Here is a 20,938-nt window from a genome sequence, read left to right as displayed (position 1 = left end):
TTGCCCTTTAAACGAGGGGTACAACTTTGTCCAGATGTGTAATGTTTATTTGATAACATGGGTTTATTCTTATTGGCAGATGATTGGTTTATCAAACTCCTGAGTTTAAAAGATAAATATGTTATTCTGCTGGTATCGACTGACAGACAGAGGGCAGCAGAAGCAGGGTCCAGCTCCTCTTGACTGGATCACACAAGACAAGCAGCATCAGCATCACCACCATCATCATCAGCATCACCCTCCATTCTCGGTCACAAGGACAAGCTCTGCATCCAGAGCCGCACAGGGAACGAGGACAGTCTTTTTCATTTTCTGTAGTAAGAATCCTTATCACAAAGCAGCGACATGTTGGCCTGCACGGAGCTGATCACCATGTGTCTCCAATCCGCCAAACACGAACACCTGAGAAAGCAGCAGGAGCTCGACCATAACCAGAACCAAGGCATCGCTTTATTCCAAGATGTGAGTAAACACCGAGGCGCTCCAGCCGCAAAATGCAGCGTTTCCATTTATCTGTTCAATGCGTCTGCAGCTGGTATCGGATAAATGAATCTTTTGAATGTTTGGATCCTATTTAAAAGGTCTTCACTTTCTGCAGGGCTTTTATTTCCTCTCTGTACATTAAGACTGACTAACTGTCCTTCACTCCTCTTTATGAATGGCTCTCACTTAGTTAAAACATGCTCCATTCACGGCACTGTTACGTAAGAAAGGTGAATGCATTAGTGAATTAGGAAATAAAACATTCCTCTAACATGCAGACTGCTTATCTGTTAATCCTTTCTGATAAAAAAAAATGAAGCCTTTCCACTAAAAAGCTCCAACAGAGCCTGCTTTTACACGCACAGAAGTTTTGAATTATTTATTAGGGTTTAAATGTTATACCAGAAATGGTTCACTGCTTTGTCATCTTCGTTTAAAACGAGATTTTTTTTTTGTATAAGTTGTTTTTCATCTTATAAAATCATGCACCATAGGAAGAGGAAACTGTTTATAATTTGCATACTTTAATTAGATCTTCAAAAAGCTGGATTTATATACTATAAAGTGAATTCAAGAAGGATTCAGTTGTTTAATCTGATTGTATTTCATTTAGAGGATGCACCACACCACCGTGTAGCCTATAATTTATTTCTGCCTCAATTGTTTTTAATTTTATTTCAAGCAATTTTATTGGATGAATTAAACTTTGATTTATATGCATACAAAAAGGATCAAAGTGTCTATCAGTGCTATCTTTACTTCACAAAAGCATGCTTGCAGTATATGTAATCTGCAATGAGCATGCATTTGGTTTATCCTTTTTTAAGAGATCGTTACACATGATCTAAGTGGAAAGGAATATATTTCATTCAGCTGTCGTGATCTCTTTATGTTGCAACTCCAAAAAGATGGAGTTGAGTTGCACTGAATAGATTTCCAATATCAAATCTACCCAACACACACTCACCCACACACATGCAGAGACCTATTTGCAGCATCTCACAGGAAACTGAGACAAATGTGAGGTTTTGAGTCTCAGTAGAGCTCTTTATATTTTTTTTTTTACTTTATCATGCAAAAACCTGTTAGTCTGTCGGGTTTTAATAAAATTTTCTTTACATCCCTGAGAAAAGCTTTTTTGGCTTTTTAATTATATTTTTCCTCAGCCCTCCGTGTTTTTCATAATGATTTACTAGAAAAACAAATACATAAATCCATGAGGTAGTCATTCTGATTCAATTTTTCTCTTTTAGATCCTCATAATTACAGTTTCAGTATGAAATCCATCCTCCTTCCCAGGAGTAAAGCAGTCCATTGAATTGTCTTCCCAGGTTTCTTCCTCTGCTCGGTTCATTTATCCAGTCTCCTAGACAGCTTTCTGTCAGCTGTCTTGTGTGGGATATGAACTCAGAGACACTGTGGGGAGGTTTAACAGTGAAAGTGCTTCCTGACTCCCCCCATACGCCAACATACTGTAGCAGATTGTCAGTCCACAGCAAGTCAGTCCTCTGCAAGGTTTAGCTTGATTCTGTCACAGAACCCCATGATAACTGTGTCTCTGCCCTCTCACTGTGAGTACATCTGAGAGCAAATAAAAAAAGATGAAATCAGGATTTTTACTTTTTATGAACATGTTTTGTTCTTTGATAAAAATGTACAAAATAAGGAACTAGAGCTTCTTGCAAAAGTATTCTTACAGAATCTTTTTCACATTACAAATTACAAACACAAACTTCTGTGTGTTTTATTTGATTTTATGTGACAGTCTAACACCAAGTGGGATGTAAAAGTAGAGTGGAAAGTAAAGGTTTTCAATGTTTAAAAAAAAATAGTTTTATCATTTCAAGCAAATGTAAAATCTGAAAACTGTGGTATATGTTTTAATTTGAGTCTCCTAAATCAGCACTTTCAGGAACCATCCAGACTGAAATCTCTGTACAAAGGCAGGGAAATGGGTTTAGTGGCATTTGTGTTCAATCTATAATTAGGATTGTTTTGTAGTTAGCTCCAATCATTTTCCATTAACTCTGACCATGTCTCCTGTCTCTGCTGAAGAAACGTGTCACCAAATCATGATGCAGCCACCACCTTGCATTACACTGTAGATAGTGTGTTCGAGGTGCAGTAGTTGCAAGCTTCTACAAGCTAGCTGTGTCTACTGCATGGATTTGGCTGATGGATAAACAGTTCATTCAATTCATTCAATTAGGTCAATTTTGTGGGATCCACCACCTGTCTAAAAGATGTTCCCTCCTTTGCTGTGGATTTCTGCAGCTCTTCTAGAGAGCTTATATTTGAATGCTGCTATTTGATGTCAGTTAATGCTCTGTTTGTCTTTCCTGTCAGTTAGGGATACAGCCATCTGTGGACTTGCAGAAGAAATATACTTTTATTTTCCAAATGATGGATTGAACAAGCTGTCTGAAATGTTCAAAGCCTGGGCTCTTGTTTTATAAGCTAAACATACTTTGAACCTTTTCAAAATGTTATGCCTGACCTGTTTGTTGTTTTCCACAATTTAATTGATGCTGTTGTTCAGAGTACAGCTTCACAGTACAGCTAGATGTATACCAAGATTTTTTCTAAGATTTAGTGAGATTTTAGTTATCTCTAAAGACAGTTGTTTGATTTGGGTTTTATTTAAGGGTATCCAGGTAAAAGGGACTGTATAGAAATGCAAACAGTTTTTTTTGAAGACTTTGATTATAAAAAGAAAAGTCTGAGAAGTATGAAAAAGTACAAAGCACCGTACATTTGATTAGAATGAGAAGAAGAAGGATTTAGGCAATAACATTTTTATTTGGTCTTGCTTGCACGTTTAGATGAAATTGTACAGAAAGAAAAAGTTACAAAGAGCACAGAAAATGTCAACATGAGCCTGAAATGAAACAAAACCATTACATCATGCACCGTATTAATAATAACATAAATGATGTTGACACTCCATATCGTGTTAATGGGTTGATTTACAATCAAATTGTTTTGAACCAGTTAGTTAGCCTGCAGTATAAATCTTTTTTTTTTTTTCCTTTCCTTTTTCTCAGTTTATACCATTTGTTTTATTTCCCGCTCTGGTTTATATCTTAAATATAGGAAACAAAGTATAATTACTGCAAGTACATAAAAGTTTTGCGTAAAAACAGTTTGTATTTACAAAATGTTTTTCAGTTCTTTATTTCTTTTGGTCAAAGTCTTTAATGGACCATTGAGGAAGCCCTAAAAATGTACCTGCAACCTTGGAGCCACACTTTCAAGATTCATTGACTACAGCATTGATTATAGGTATCTCTCTATTTGTTTAAAATGATTTTTTTTTTTTTTTTTTTTTTTTTTTTGGTTTTAAACAATGCTGGATCTAAAAACTTGAAGTACACAGCAATAACTGAAGTCTTCAAACTGATGAAATTGAAGGATGTTTTATTTTTTTAAGGCTCACTTTGATGATACAATCAATCTTCCAGCACTAATCTGTTCTGGTTCACTCAGAGTAACTGAGTGGAGAAAAAAAGATGGAAATATACAGTGCAGCACCTTTCATCACACTCACAGCTGGAAAGTCCTTTGGTCAACTTGCTTGGTCCAAACCAGAGGATGTTAGTGTTGTTAATGCAGCCATAGTGTCCTGAGGTGTGGGGGGTGAGATGTCTGGTTCCTGCTGTAGCATGATTTAATAAACATAAAGGAATATCTCCTTTGAACCGACTGATCACAGCATTTTGGAGACATTTTTAGCAGTGGGAGCATTTTTTTCTGTCAGCAGAGTCAAGAAAGCACAGAAGATATCTGTTTGAAGTTCTGCTGTGTCACAGAAAAATGTCAGGTTTTCATTCCATAAGATATCTTACTTAAGATCAAGACATTTCATCTCCTTTAGTTCTCATCTGTTCATGAAAGAAGGAAAAATGAAGCAAAATAAATCCTTCAGATTGACATGAGATCTGTGTGATTTATATGCATCTTTGAATACATTTTATACCATTAAGTATTTATACTGAGATTAAATTATTCACAAAAAAGATCTATTCACAAACAAGAGACTTCTGAAGTTATTTCATTTAGTGCTGCTAAGACTGTTTTTACATGATGAAAATAATTGAAATATTTTTATAATATAAGTTTTGTGGCAACAAATGTGTGCTGTTCCCTGTTAATAAAAAGTTTAATGTGTGTTTCCCAAACAGTTACCCTGGACTACAACTTTTATTTTTAAGCCTCTTTTAAAATATCACTGCTATTTCTGTGGTATATGTGTTTTTGTTGTAACCTATGACTTGCTGATCTTTTTGTTTCTGTTGCAGATTTTTCGTCGGGCAGACAAAAATGGTGAGCCCCTCTTCTATTTGATATAATGGAAAAGAGATTACTTTTTTAACCGATTTTGCACACCAACATCTATGAAAAAGCTTTGTTCATAAGTAAAGCTTTATGTTATTGCTTTGTCTGCCATTGACAACCCCTCCGCTGCTCTTAACAACCAAATTCATCTGCAGATTTGCCTCACTTTTGTTTGTTTTTTTGAGATTTAACAGGTTTAACCGCAACAGTTAACCCTGAAAGTATTGTTTGCTGTAATGCACTGTCAGAAACAAAGAACTGCTTGTTGCAATGAGAGGTAGTCATAAACAGTGGTTGTAAAAGTATTTAAACCCTTTGAACTTTTTATTTGACTGCACGCTTAGGGTTGCTAGTAGGCAAACTACTCTCACACTATCAATTAGCCTGCATTCGTCTTCAGGATTCTCTTAGGATCGTTGTGTAGTTCGATGAATTTTCCATTCGTCTTTGACCTTCTTCCATATCCCTGCAAAAAAAAAAAAAAGAAGAGAAAAAAAAGCAGTCCCCTCCCCAGCAATCATGGTGCTCCTACCATGTTTAACTCCTGGGATGTCATTTAAAAAGGCCTGAGTACATCTATACATGCATTTATCCTTTTGCTTTCTCATCACAGAAACACACATGCTCTTGAACATTTTCATAAGGCACTGTAAACGTGGAGGTAGAGGAGCTACAGTAGGGCAGAAGAACTTTATGCATAAAACAGACTATTATAAATGTTAATGCATAATATTAAGGTTCCCAGTTGAATTATTAATTCCTAATGCAGCTCATCTGAGACACATTTCCTTCTTCCATGTCACTCTTTTGATAGAATGATTTGTAAGAACTTCAAACAAATACTTCCTCCCCATAGGAAAACACTGAGCATTTAGCTCTGCATAAAAATCTGTCCTAACAAACACTGAAATGTTTTCCGCCTAATTTTTTATTCATGCGCTACATCCCCCCTGGTAGTGGAACGCAAAATGCAGAAAGAAGGCAAATGATTAATGCCTGTATAGCATCTATGAAGACTGTGCACTTTCCTCTGAAGGAACGCTGAATTTGAAGCATAAGAGTGAATTAATGATGCAACGTGTGGTGCAATGAGCAGGGGTCGTCTGGGGCTTGTCTTTCAGTGATACAAAGTTAAAAAAAAATTGTTTGTGAATTATGGATGAAGAAAACATTATTTTTTTTTCACCTAAGCTTTTGTGATAAATAAAAGGGATGGGAGGTGGTTTTCTTTTCTTTTTGCATGGAGCTGAGTCTTACATTATTGTTCTCTGGCTGCTGCCGGCTGAAGCGTTTCAGTTTAGGCTAACCAAGCATATTTTCTAAAGTCTGTTTCTGCTCCGACCTTCCTTTAGCTCTCAAACTGAGCATGTTAGGTTTTGTTATCATTACTTTGCAGCAGAGCTCAGTTTCTGTTTCCTCTTTAAAATTAATGATCCTTGCATCCATAGGAAGAAACAAAATTGCCTTTTTTTGTTAGTAGCATCTGTATGGGCTGCCATAATATGCCTGGGGCACCATGCATTCATAATTTTATAAGTGTCTAAAATGCATCATCGCTTTTAATAGGGTTTTTGAAAAGCAGATGTAAACTGTCTGAATGCAGCAACATACAAAAAACTTCCCCTCCATTATGTGGAAAAATAAACTAATTAGTCTTTTTCACTGCTTTGTTGCCTTGCATCAAAAGGTCTATAGAGAGATGGTACAACACAAGTCTACAGAGTGATATGCTCTGTTTTGACAACACAGCTCAGATTTTTTACTCAAAGAAAACAAAATCATGGGAAAATCTTTTAGGCTTTGAACAAAAGACTTAAGAAAAGTCTTAAGAAGGAGGGAGGTGAGGGCTGCTTTAAAAAGCATGTTATATATCCATATAATAAACCTTAAAACAAAAATTATTATAAATATGATTATAGAGGTAATCCATACCGAAACAAACGGAAGGGTTGCATGATATTAGGAAAACAGTTTCTCAATATTAGTGTCAAATACTGCCGTCACTCTTTTTTACATTTCTCTCGCTGAGGTGTAGAATTTAAGATGTGTCAGGTGTGGCCAAATATACTGCTTGCCTGCAAAGTCTACATGCACCACAAAGAAAAATTAGAGCATAAAAAAACAAAGTATTGCCTTCAATATTAAGTCAGAATTCTTGCAAAAGTGCACATGCGTAATAAATATTTTGCAGCAGTTTCATTTAAAAAAACAGGTATACTATTCTCCATGCACAGTTTTAACATTTTATGCATGCAGATTTAATACAATGAGGACCCCAATATGTCACATCCATGCACTGAGAAGGTTTTAGGCTTTAGAATTATCCTTAGAGAATGCAGTGATGTGCAAAAATACTGAATCTTCAAATGGCAGTTGATCAGAGGAAAACCTTCTCCTTTCCTTAATCCTTAACTCTTTGGTTAAATATTTAAGGTATAAAATCAGCATAAATTAGTAGAACACATATGGACATACATTCAGGCTATAAAGTGCTAAAAATGCAGCGTACTTGAGTGGCTTTACTCTGCTGTTTTATTTTGAAAGCAGGGTTTACTTTGCCTGTTAATTTTTCCTATATGTCACCACTAAAACATCACTTGCTGGAGGATAAGTCCATATTATATCATTCTGCATTACAGGAATGCAGTGGTGCAGAGGAGTAAGTAAGTCTTTAGAAGGAACTAAATGAATTGTTCAAAAATTATTGTACAGCAACACTGCTGATTAAAATCAAACCAAAAGCAGCAAAAATTGGTTTAAAAACCTAGGATTTAGCTAATCTTTTGCAACATGTACAGCTGGTGTTGATATTTGTTTAAAATATTGAGAACCAATAAAGGCAATATATTTCTTTGGCTCATAAAACATTATTTTAAGGCTAGGAACATTTTTGTCTTCATTCACATTTTTGATATTCTCCTGAATCACACTGACGCACATTATGACTCATTAGTGATGCTTTTCTTGCAGCTTTATACCCCCCTAGGGGAAGAGTTAGAGAGTCTGTGAAAAAAATTCTGAAAAGATATTTTCCTTCAGGCTACACTTTGCACTGCAGTTTTATTGAGGGTGATGTGAGGCAGGTAGGTAATTACCTTGCTGCTGTGGACACTTTAATTTCCCAACAGACCTGTTGGTGCTCTTAGATTAGGTGCATTAAATTCTGCAGATGAGTAAGAAAATGAAATCTCTTACTCTGAGTGATGATTGATGACACTCAACAATTATTTTCTTCACATTGTCATATTTAGCAGTAGATTAAACTGCTTCAATGACGAGATAAGTGAAAATAAGGAGCAAAACAAGCTAAATCCACATAAAAACTTTGGTTGAATTACTTTAGATGATACATGCTTCTCTTTTTTCTTAGAAACACATTGGATTGCTGTGTACAGTAGTTCTGAATTGGGGAGGTTCAGCTTATTTTAGCATGAAACTATAGCGGCCTCTAAAATCTGCACAAGCTTGATTCAAACCTTCATTTGGTTTTATCATGCAATTATGTGGTCTTCCATTGGTTTGCTTTTATTATCATTTTTAGTGATATATAGGCAGCTCAGTCTCTCAGTCTTAAGTATACATAAATGCAGTTTCATTGCATCCATGTATACTTTGTATAAAGTGTTATTCTGCATTGAAGCCTGCTTTACCTTTTCGAAATAGCTTTCCAGATGCAGTTAAGTACCTGTTATTTAAAGCAATTGACATTTTTTGTTATTGGTTTCATAAATTGAATGGAAATCATTGAAAGTACGCTATATTGCAAAAAGTCATCGCTCACCTGCCTCGATATGAGCTTCAGTGACATCCCATTCCTAATGCGATGTCATCCTTTGCTGGTCTGCTAGAACAGCTCAAACTCTTCTGGGAAGGCTGTCCACAAGGTTTAGGAGTGTGTTTATGGGAATTTTTGACCATGCTTCAAGGATGCATTTGTGAGATCACACACTGATGTTTGATGAGAAGATGTGGCTCTCTGCTCTAATTTATCTTAAAGTTGCTCCATCTGGTTGAGGTCAGGACTGTATGCAGGCCAGTCAAGTTCATCCACACTGGCCATCCATGTCTTTATGGGCCCTGCTTTTTTCTCTGGTGCACAGTCATGTTGAAAGAGGAAGGGGTCAGCTCCTTGGGAGCATGGAATTGTCTAAAATGTCTTGAACTAAGGAGCCAAGCCCAGTTCCCATACCATAACCCCCCGTCCACCGAACTTTACACTCAGCACAATGCATTCAGATAAGTACTGTTGTCCTAGCAACAGCCAAACCTATAGTTGTACACCAGATTTCCAAATGGAGAAGCATGATTCATCTCTCCAGAGTCTCCAGTGGCGGCGTCCTTTACACCGCTGCATCCAACGCTTTGCATGGATGGTTTGATTGGAAACCCATTCCATGAAGCTCTCTGTTTTTGGACTAATCTGAAGCTTGGAGATGTGTAGTGAATGATTGACTGCAGAAAGTTGGTGACCTCTTTGCAGTATGTGCTACAGCATCTGCTGACCCACCTCTGTCAGTTTACACGGCCTACCGCTCTGTTTGTTGTCATTCCCAAACACTGACAGCTGACTGGGGAGTATTTAGGAGCGAAGAAATTTTACGACTGGATTTGTTGCACAGGTGGCATCCTATCACAGCTCCATGCTGGAATTTACAAGATTCACAAGATCCTGAGAGAGACCCATTCTTTCACAAATGTTTAAAACAACACTCTGAATACCTAGGTCCTTGATTTTATACACTTGTTTCCATCCAATTATTTGGATGGTTTAGCATATATGGTTAATCAAAATATGATTTTTTATTTATTCAATATAATTACCAAAATATATGTTCTTACAAAATTGATTAATTTTTTCCTAACGCGATTCAACAGAACCTCGATCAGAACAGACTGCATGTTCATACTGCTTGTTGATATTTATTGATCATTTTTTTTCAACATTTCTCTAAAGAAGAAATGACCACCTGGTTCAGAGAGTTAAGCTTGCAGTATGTTTTGCCCTCAGCTCTGTGTTTCTCTCATAGCTTTGATCCAAAGAACAGTTAACACTTGTGTACTGTGCCATCTGAGCTGCTCTGTATTTTAGGCGTCTCACTGGGTGCGAATCCAAACCAAAGCTCTGCTTCTGAGGGAATCAGATGATGAGTCAGAGATGTAACAGACTGTAGTTACTCCTACATCATTTACAGCATGAAATAGTGATAGAGAAATTAAGATCCAATTCTTTCTTACAGGTTGATCTCCCAGTTCAGGTCAGAATTAGACCTAATGTTACATCAGGGGGTAAATTTTGGACTTATCCAGCTAAATTGTGCCCTGAGCCCTCCACAAATTCAAATTTCTTTAGTTTTTTTCCAGCAAAAAATGTTTTACTAATTAAAAGGTAATGGGATGATAGGATTATGAGACATGCATGTCAGAAAGCTGCAATACTTCTTGAATAAAGCTGCTGACTCCTCACTATAAGCCTATACTTCTGAAAGAAGTGCTTTGGGAGAAATTCTTTTTTTTCTGGGGATTAAGTTCATTTTTAAAAGCCACAACGGCATTGTTTCATTATTCAGAGTGATGGACAGTCTTAAATTGAGTTTTGGCTTCAGTGAAGGATGACTTTTTTTATTGGTTGGTTCCCTTGCAGATGATGGGAAGCTCTCCATGGAGGAGTTCCAGTCCTACTTCACTGATGGCGTCCTGACTGAAGAGCAGATGCAGGAGCTGTATTACTCCATCGACAGGCAGCAGACAGAGTAAGCTCTCCTCGATCTTTATTTGGGTCTCATCCAGCTCTTCTGCTTTCTGCAGCATCTCCTGCTCTTCTGCCGGTTGGCAGCAAGACTTAATTTCTCACTTCAAGGAGTATCCACAGAAAGCCTTCAGGCTGGGATAATGCAAGAATCAGTGTTTTAAAGTGCAGTGAGAAGAATGAAAAAATAAAAATATAGCTTAAACATTGATCTGACTTTCGGCCTGCAGAGCAATGCCTTAGTTTCATCCTCAGTAAGAAAAACTACAGAAGATAACCAATTTAATACTCCAACTGCATAGCAGCCTATTATACTGATTTAAAGCATGCAAGTGATTAATGATTGCACCTCAATTAAAGGTCACATCACTGCATCAGCTCATAATAACTGTTTCCTAAAAAAATGCAGATGGCTTTCATGAGTTATGAGTCATTACAAAACTAAGAATAAAAAAAACCCTGAAATAAACTAATATAATCACATGAAAATGATGGGATCATTAAAACAAACACAACATAACTGCTTTGATTCTAAAGGTTGTTTGCTTCCTGCTCTCGCAGTCAAATAAAAAAAGCGTTAATAAGATGAAAAAGAAGTGAATCTGCACAAAGTTTGAAATGGACTGAGAAAGCTCGCTTCAAAACACAGCTGAACCTTCAATCCTGATGTATTCCTGGAGTCTTAGCACCACTAATAGGAGCTGCAGTCGCTGTCAGCCTAAAATCACCAGAGGTAACGCTCATTACTTTGGCAGAAATGCTCACATATACAGCTGAGCAGCTGATTATGAGGTAGCAGAAAAATCTTCTTCTCACATAGCACATTTTGGACTTGACATTCTGCTACTCTACATTACTTGAGAAATGAGGCATAGGCCAGTTGGAGTACCGCTGAGGAAAAACACCACAGTTTGACAGGGTTAATATTGTTAAATAGAATCTCTTTGCACTTTATTTAGCAGAAAGGCTACAGGTTTACTGATCAAACATGTATTTTATCAGTCACCATGATATGATCTATTATATGTATTTATGGCAAAAGGACAAACAAATATTTATTGCATATCCGCTATCATCAGATGAAATGGTAAAGATGTGGGCTATTCCATTTTTTTGCAGTACTGCTCTTTATAATGCAACACAGGTATAGGAAGATGATTTTAGGTGTCCAATTATTTGCTGAACTCACATCCTGTGTTTTGCAGACTGAGTTTTGAAAACAGCATGACTTTATCAGGAGTATTGAATAACCCTAATTTAGTTTTCACACGACGATTGTTGTTTTTTTCACCTGTAATATTTCCAAACAGCTACTTTTATCTATCTGTTATCAGACAATGTAAGAAAATGTCAAATGAAAACTGTCAGGCAGTGCACAGCAGCAGGTAGGGAGGGGGAGCAGTGCATTGCATCCTGCTTATACCTCATCTGACTGTGGAGCTTAAGGTTTGTACTGTGAGGGATTTGCACAAACCAGCCAGAAAACCACTGAAATTTTTCAAAAAAAAAGTCTTAATTTATTCCCAAAATGATAAACTGGGCCCAAAAACAGAGGTCAATAAAACAGACTTCAATTCAGGCTTTAACATAAAGAACTCAAGCACAAAACTAACCTAAAAAGGCCCGGTGGCGCCAGTGTACGGCAACCAAGCTTCTGTCAGTAAGCCCCAGGGCAGCTGTGGCAACAATGTCTCTTGCCACCATCAGTCTGTGAGTGTGTGCGTGAATGGGTGAATGAATGTAGTGTAAAGCGCTTTGGTCAAGTCTCCTGACTTGAATAAAGGCACTTTATAAGTACATGCCATTTACCATAAAAAATCAGGATATGAGGGAAACTTAAATAGTGGCTGATCAGACCACTGTTGACACACAAGGGGGGCAACTGACTAACAAACTAATAAACAAATAAACTTAATTAAACAGATAAATAGTTGCCAGACAATAAATACTTTTTAAATTGAACTAATTAACAAAATTACCCAAACTAAGAATATTTAAACAAATGATAAACAAATTGCCCTCCCCATTACAAATGGTTTGATCCGCTGATTAGCCTGCAACCACCAATTAAGGAAAGCTGGAGCTCATTGCAGCCCTCCACCAGCTGCCGAGGAAACTGGCAACTCAAAGAAAAAAAAAATTAATAAATTGCATCTTGACAAAAAAAACCCCAACAAACTGACAAATAAAGTTAACTAAATGTGTGCACTGCAAATAGCTAACTTAAAGTCAGGCTAATGAAAATATATGAAATGTGCAACTCATTTTGAAAATGAAAAATGAATTAAAAAAAGTTACCACATCAGAGTGTGACAGCAGGCTGCCACAGTACTTATATAAATGGATGTAGCTTATTTGTGTGTTTTTGAAATGAACAATGAGATGAAAAATATGCTTTTCCGCATATTTTACTAAATAATTTTTTTTCTTGGAGGTGGATTAGAGAAATTTTTTAATTTATAGTATCCAAACCGAGAATAAACCAAGTCACACACTTCAAATTCCCCTTAAGCTTAGCTGCAGATCTAGGCACTGTCTTCATTTTTGGCCGTATGTTTCTCGTCACATCTTGACTGAAGTCCTTTTTTCTGTGATCTTGATTTCCCTCACTATAGAACTTCTATTTATAGTAAAGTTTGCAGACTTCTGAGCCTTGTCTTTGTATCTTTTCACAGCAATCTGGACATAGAGAAGCTCTCAGGTAAGAATGTTTCCTTACAATGACTCTGCTAATAAATTATCTTAAATATAGTTAATGTTTCTGCTTAAACTGCTCTAAAACGATGGCTATAAATTGACAGATATTCAGTGCCTGAAAGCTATTTGGTCAGTCAGCTCTGTCGGTCTGTTGGAAATACCACTGATGGCATAATTATTGTTTTGGTCCCACAGCTTACTTTGCTCCTCATCTTGGGGAATATGTCAACGTCCTGTCTGCACTGGAAAAGCTCAACGTGGCAATTTTAAAGGCAATGGATAAAACTAAAGAGGTAGGTGATGACGGCTTTTGTTAGTTCTTTGAACTTATTAATTAATAAGATTTATTCCCACATTGTCAACAGAAATGTTGAAACAATAACCCTCCAAAAGTTTAACTGCATTTTTCATCTATTTTGTATCTGTTAGCACCTCATCCATTCAACTTCTACTTCTACTTTTGTTTCCTATTAAAAATAGTCTTTCAGCCATGAGCTATAATACATTAAGATGAGGAGTCCTACTTTCCTTTCTATTTTCTATTATTATTTTCTGTTTTGTCTGCAAGATCTAAAAAATTAAATTTAATTGAAATGCTATTTTTTTGTAACTTCTTATTAATGAATCTTATTCTTTTCAAAAAGCAAGTTTATTTTACCTTTAACTGCCACACTTTTTTAAAGCAGAGCAAACTTTACGTAGGTGGAGCTCAGAAAAATTTATCAAATTCTCTTGGCCTGCCCCTTTCTTTTGTTGAAAAATTATATAATGACGGATGGCATCCTGCTGATGGGGAAAAACTGTTGATGTCCTCTCTTCCTCTTTCTATCTTCTTCCTTTAATATGACGTATAGATGACCAGCTGGATAACCCAGCAACTATCAAGTTAAGGCACATTCAGAATTAATTTATAAAATATCCAGAAGTCAGGGGCTACATATCTGAGGTATAAAAACACTCCATACTTGTTAGGTATAAGCCATCATACAATGGTGATAACAATATTTTGGAGCTTTTTGGATGTGACCTTTTAACATGTTGAAACAACAGAGCCTGTTCCACCTGGCACTGCACAGCCCTGTGCATCAGGGGAGGGAAAACAGACACCCTAAGAAATCACACAAAGCTGAGATGAGGGATTTTAAGATATTCCTCTTTGGGTTTAAATGTCTGCTGTCAGCTGATCTGATGCAGTTTTTTTTTTTTATCATGCAAATACTTTATGTATGATTTAGCTCTTAAGTTTAAACTTAGCTTTAAGAAACAGAGGATTTCTACATGATTTCAGAATGATCAGATCTCCATTAACATTTAGCTGCCATTCCTGTCATTCAGTCTTTTGACTTAGCTTTACATTCATCTGCAAATGCAAGGAAAACATGTTCCACATTTTATTCAGTTAAAGGTTAAACAACTTGTTCATTTCTGCATTTTCAGTTATCAAAACTTGTTAACTGGTTCAATCTTCAACCTTGAATTAAAGGTGCAAAAAAAGAAAAAAAAAAGACCCGTCCTCTCCACTTGTACATGCACAACCCTGTACCTGCTCCCGAGAGGGAACTCCTATTAAACACGTGCAAGAGCGTGCACGAACCCATTTCTCCTTGTGCACGCTCTGTTTAAAATTTGATGTCTGCATCGCTCATACAAGCTTACTTTCCAAAAGAAGATTTGCAATTTTACAACTATGTCAGACTTACCAGTCGTAAGTAATAATGGGGATGAGCACGTAGGACGGCCTTACGTAAACATATAAAAAAAAAAAAACATCCTGCACATCCTACTGCGCCAGATAGTGATTAGTTTTAAAATGTGGCACGGTAGAAGAATTGTATTTGGATGGTCAATAAACACATGCTTGGAAGTTATAATAAGGTGTTTTTTTTTAATCCTGTGTGATGCAGCAGTTTATTTTCAGAGATACAGAGAATGCAGGATATCGGGGAATAATAGATGATGATTACCAAGGGTGACAAAAGCCCAAGCAGTCCTGCTGGTCTGACGTCAGATGTCCTATGGTCATGTTTGAACTTTCTCCTCTCCTCTCATACTCTGATGGCATTAGAATCATAGGAATGTGCTTTTCATTTCTCTTTTCATCATTTGTCCTCTACATCTCCAGCATGTTCTCCCTGTCTACCATGTTTTTCTTTCCTTCTTTGATGCCCTCTTAGAGCTCAGGAATATTTCGTGTTGCTGATGGTTGATAGGAAAGCTTTTCTTTTTTTTGCACTGAAGAGAACAGGTTATGTTTTGTGTTCTTGACATCAGACTTTTTGAAGAAATTGTTAAACGAGTCAAAACTAGGTAAGAGGTGTGATATGCATACATTCATATCTAAGAGATTTAGTGACCATTCAACCTTCACAAAGAGGCCAGGATTACCTGGTAAGAGCTCATGTAACTTATGGAGGAAAACATGACGACTCTATGCAGAAAGTACAGAGGCTGGAATTTGAAACCAGAAGCTTCTTGCTGCAGTTCTAACAGCTGCTATGCACTAAATCTGAGCACTGAGAATAGGCAATAGCCACCTCCCTGAGGGTAGAATAAATGACAGGCCTTATAGATAAAACCACAGGTGTGCCAACATAGCAGATCTTCTTGCATTTAAGGTAGGAAAATATATAGATTAAAATTTTTATGATGACCTTATGGTGGCTGAACTGATGCATTATTTGCTTTGTTGTTTCAGGTTTGCTACTGCTCACATTTTTTTTTAATGATTTGGAGGAGAAAGTGAGAAAAGAGTAGTTTTATTGTTCATGTGGAGATACTTCTTTGCCACAGAAAAAAGAGCATGTTGGTTTTAATAAGCCTGATGGACATTTTTCAAACAATTCCCCAACATGTTTCCCTTTACACCCATTTATTGTTGCACCACAGTGAGAATGAGAAGGCTTGTTATCTGCCAAAAACTGTGCTGGAATGAACGTGTTCTTATCTCTGGAAACAGCCTCTATGCTGAAGCTTTATAAAATCATGTGTCTCTCTATGGAATAAAGCAGTAAAACCTAAAGCAACATATTCACATCATGAATATTTGATTATGTGGGTTAGTCTACTGTAGGTATTGCTTATGATTAGATTTAGGAACTCAGCTGCCTCTTTGGAAGGAAATAAATCTCAACATTTGTACCAAAGAGAAAACATCAATTCTCTCCAAAGATCTTACTGGGAATCAATTCAGAGCTTGGAGCTCTCCACTTCAAACTTTGCTTCTTTTTTCTACTGTTTGCGAGTTTGGATTGTTGTCCCATTAAAAGATGCAAGTTGCCTTTTTTAAAGTAGTTTTCTAATTCATAATTATACTTAATCACATCCATCTGTGACTATGGCAGGAAAGCAGCCAGAGAAGCAGAAAGCCAATTTTAGATGTAGGAACAATGTGTCCATCTCCTGTTAGAGTTTATTTCCACACAGAAAAAGAAGCTGATTAGTTGTATCTTTAAAGATACAACTAATCATCTCTTTAAGATCATATGTGATTTAATTAATATATATATGTTTTTTACAGTCTCTTACTTCTTTTTATGTCTTTAGGAGTATCAGGGCTCATCTGTGCTGGGTCAGTTTGTCACTCGGTTTCTGCTGAGGGAAACATCCTCCCAGCTTCAGTCCTTGCAGTCTTCTCTGGACTGCGCCACAGAAGCTGTCCATGACAACGGCTACACAGGGAGGATAGTGAAGAAGCCAGAGGACCTTCCTATTCAGAGGGTCACCAAACGACCCAACAGACGTATCCAGAAGAACATGTGTCTCTCTCCTACTGACCCCTACTCCGGCATGCTAACCACAGGTGCATCTTTGCAGGCAAACCTGAGAGATAGAAAGCTGACATTTCTCAGAACAGTTATGGTCTGCTAACACTTTGTTTCTGGTGTCAGGGGTCAGCGTGGAGCCAGAAAACCCCTGGAGCTCCCAGATCAACCAGCTGGAACAACTCATGGATAAACTGGACTGTGAGGTGGGTGTAAAATAAGCTTTTCTCAATTCTCCTTCCAGCATTTATGTTCAAGCAAGATTCTTGTCTTAAATCAAGAGCTTCATATTTTAAAACTAAGTTTTTTTGCCAAAATGAATAATTAGTTAATCTTTTATTTTGCTACTATCAGTGGTGTAGTAACATGTGACTGAATGCAGTCATATAAAAAAATCCCCTTATGTCTTTCATGGCAACACTTTAGGAGGTTTTCATTAAGTCAGAGAGTTAATTCTGCCAGGGAGACCCATTTTCAGCCAAATGCTGTGCAATATAACCACAATGATATTCACAAAATACCAAACGGACATTCTTAATATGAGTTCTATATAAGTAGGTCTGTATTCGACTGAAATTAAAGCAGGTGGCCGATTTAAGGGAAGCAGCATTACAGTGCTATAATAGATCAATTTTTTTGGGTATCAATTTCAAACTTAGATTCTGTTTTAGAGGAAAGATATCCGGTTTACTGGGCTCTCCTGCCTGCATGGTAATAATAATTATTATTATATGGATTACAGATCTCTGTCTTGCTCTGGAGAAGTGCAATATAATTTGCTAGAAAGCTAATGTGACTAGTGCATTTTGGAGACAATTCAATTCATATAGCATATAGCAACTGTGGAGAGGAAAACTCCCTTTAACAGAAAGAGACCTCCAGCAGAACCAGGCTCAGCGAGAGCGGCCATATATGAGGGCGACTGCTTAAAAGGAACAGAATTTAATTGAATTTATCTCCATTTTCAGAGTCCCCGTCTTGAACCTCTGAAGGAGGACACTTTGGCAGGGACATATAAATCGGTGAGTCTGTAACATGTGCAGATTGTTAGACACAAGTTGTTTCACACACACAGTATATAATGTTAAAGTAAAAGGTACGCATGGAGACTAAGTTCACATACAATCTGGAGTGATGATAATACAAACAACTGCAATGAATATTAACCTAGATCGGTCTCAATTCTCACAAATAAACATTAGTGATCCATACATGCAAAGGACGAGATCTACACATGCACAGCACGATTCACGCAAGCACACAAGATCCACACATGCAATTATTTATGGACCTGAAATACTTTGGTGAGTCTTGTTCTGTGCTTGTGTGGGTCTTGTGTGCTTGCGTGAATCATGCTGTGCGTGTGTAGATCTTGTACTTTGCATGTATGAATCTCATATCGGTATTTGTAAAAATTTAGATCGATCTAGCTCCATAGTCTTGGGGCTATTATCAAACCTGGGACCTTTTTGCTGCAGGGCATCAGTGCCGTCACTGTGCTCCCCCATTTCCTAATAATACAACAGAAATAAAAGAAAAGACGATGATCTTCATAATTCCTTGTTTTGTTTCATATAGCAATAGTCCAGCTGTAGATGGTTTTTATACAAGACAAACAAAAAAACAACAAAGCTGGGGTGCGTTTCAGAAAGCACGTTTACTGGAAACTAAGTTTAATAAACCTGCTTTGTGAAACAGACCCCTGGTTGGCAGAAGTGGATGGAAGAGCACAGAAAGCAAGAAATAAATGGTTAATGTTTCTAAGCAACTAGCTGTATAAAACATTAACTTGACCATGATTTTGCTGAAACACTAATAATTGATTTGGAAAATGTTTAATTTTATTTATTTTTTATTTTCTATTCATATAAATTTGTTATAATATTTTTTTAAATCAGCATTTTCTAGCAAAGATATTTCACACATGGTTGGTGGTTTTTACAGCTTGTGTCCCCTTGTAGGATAACAAAGTCAGAGGAAAATCTTTTCTAATATTATGAAGATAAAAAAGTGAAATCTGTTAGCCTATTTTGGTGTAGCAGCAGTCCTTCAAAAGAGTGGCCCTGATACATTCGAAAGAAAAACAAGACATCATCATGTCAGCCCAGACATGGTCAGGTAAACTTGGATCTGAGAGAAACTAGACAGTTTAGATATTAAAGGGATCACTTCAAAAATGGGTAAAAAAAACAAACGATGTGCTGACTATGAAAGAGAAAAGGTTTGGTGAGCTTTAATGTGAGTTTTGTTTAAAAAAAAAAAAGTCACATTTCTATCATCCTTGTTCTTTGTGACTATGACTACAATGTTGACATGATTTATATATTCTCCTCAGAACATCCTTCTGGTTCAGAGGCAGATGTCTGTGAAGGAGAGAGATGTGGAGCAGTTTCAGCAAGCTCTGAAAGTCTACACAGATGCCACCAGCAGCCAGCTTAATAACCTACAGTATGTCCTTCTCTCTGCCTCTGCGCTGTTTATGCCTCAGGATCTTTCTGTGATTTCATGCATCCATCTCAGACTGCTTCAGTTCTCACAGATATTCAGCTCAGAATCACTCCCACTGACCTCATTTTCTCTCTTTCTATTTCAAATTAACCAGCATTTCAGTCCAAAACCTGCCAGACAGATCATGCTTCATCATGTATGAGTTTTGGCAGGACCGTCTCTCCTGGATGAGGTTTGCTCTATTTTTCTCTTTTTTTCCACTTTATATCAGTCCAATAAAAACATACCAGGAAAAATGAGCTGCTGATAAATTCACTTTGAAGAGACTTATAGTTTTTTATTTGCATTAACAGCTACCTGCAGTCATCTATCAGCAAAACATTTCAGCGCTGCATCATTGACTCGCTGGAGGAGCCAGAAATAGTCTCCACTATGCTTCTTCCAGGTACCACCTTACAAAATGAATCTCTCTCTACTTAAATGTTTCTACTGCATATCACATATGGGTAAAAATGCATGGTTTGATTATTACGAAGTAATTTGGTATCTACAATAGACAAGTCTAACCATACTATCGTGGTGTGTAAATGGTCATAAGGAACCGAGCTCGGCACGGCTAACTGATCCAAGTTCGGAACGGATCAGTTTTCAAAAGGGTAGTTTAAACGGGGCTAATGTCTCTGTGTCTCATTCTGAGAAGACCTTAGTGTAAAGGTGGAGGGATAAAGTCAACCCACTGTGGTTACGTCTTAAGCCGGGCTACATTGTGCAATTTTTTTTCAATCGTTGCACGCAGCTGCTGCTCACACTGTATGACTAACCGCAGGGTTTAGTCATACAGTGTGAGTTCACAGCTCACGATTTATGTTCGGCCCGACGCTCTCATGCGATCTACCTGCTCACACTGTACGACTAAAAACCACGTCGGACTCTGCTCCACAGCGAGATGGAACTGCTCTGTAGCTCTCTATCCTGAGGCCAAACAAATAGAAGGGGGATATTAAGCTCACTATGGTGACCTTGGCAATTTGTGCAATTTTGTGCTGAAAGTCCTAAAAAGAAAAGGCGACGACGTATTTGGAAAAAAGACATGGCTGAGCAAACGTAGCTACTACAGTCCGTCAATTTTACAGACAGAACTGCATTTCACTCATTGCATCCCTGCCATGCTGCTGTGTTTACATCTGAGAGGAAGAATAAAAAGAAGAATCCTTCTTTGCGCATGTGCCCTCAGCTATTTGCCCACGACATTCGGGAGAAAATCAAACATTTATGATATTCTCCCGACCTCACGATTCCTGATTGGGAGGTGGTCTTGAGAGGCTGATCGCTGCTCGTTACCCCCCTGTATACTACACGACTTACGACGCATGATCAGGCTGAAATTCGGGCTGATCGAAAGATTCTCGCACGACTGGAAAATCGCCCCGAAAATCGCGCAGTGTAAGTCGGGCTTTAGAGATGTCAT

General features: G+C 37.4%; 1 protein-coding gene across 1 annotated transcript in view; it reads left to right on the top strand.

Moving 5' to 3' along the window:
* Nucleotides 1-201: 201 nt before the first annotated feature.
* Nucleotides 202-20,938, top strand: part of LOC107087473 (N-terminal EF-hand calcium-binding protein 1-like) — a 22,918-nt gene continuing 2,181 nt past the window's right edge. Inside the window, exons 1-11 of the mRNA XM_015379061.1 lie at nucleotides 202-462; nucleotides 4,782-4,806; nucleotides 10,460-10,568; nucleotides 13,240-13,265; nucleotides 13,457-13,554; nucleotides 16,805-17,060; nucleotides 17,149-17,228; nucleotides 17,991-18,044; nucleotides 19,358-19,470; nucleotides 19,625-19,702; nucleotides 19,824-19,915. Coding sequence (XP_015234547.1) covers nucleotides 346-462; nucleotides 4,782-4,806; nucleotides 10,460-10,568; nucleotides 13,240-13,265; nucleotides 13,457-13,554; nucleotides 16,805-17,060; nucleotides 17,149-17,228; nucleotides 17,991-18,044; nucleotides 19,358-19,470; nucleotides 19,625-19,702; nucleotides 19,824-19,915 — 1,048 coding nt within the window. The 5' untranslated portion in view covers nucleotides 202-345. The remainder of the gene's footprint in view (nucleotides 463-4,781; nucleotides 4,807-10,459; nucleotides 10,569-13,239; nucleotides 13,266-13,456; nucleotides 13,555-16,804; nucleotides 17,061-17,148; nucleotides 17,229-17,990; nucleotides 18,045-19,357; nucleotides 19,471-19,624; nucleotides 19,703-19,823; nucleotides 19,916-20,938) is intronic.

Source organism: Cyprinodon variegatus, unplaced genomic scaffold, assembly GCF_000732505.1.
Source record: "Cyprinodon variegatus isolate N-32 unplaced genomic scaffold, C_variegatus-1.0 Scaffold185, whole genome shotgun sequence".
In the NCBI taxonomy this organism is placed as follows: domain Eukaryota; kingdom Metazoa; phylum Chordata; class Actinopteri; order Cyprinodontiformes; family Cyprinodontidae; genus Cyprinodon; species Cyprinodon variegatus.
This window is presented reverse-complemented; position numbering and strand designations above follow the sequence as displayed.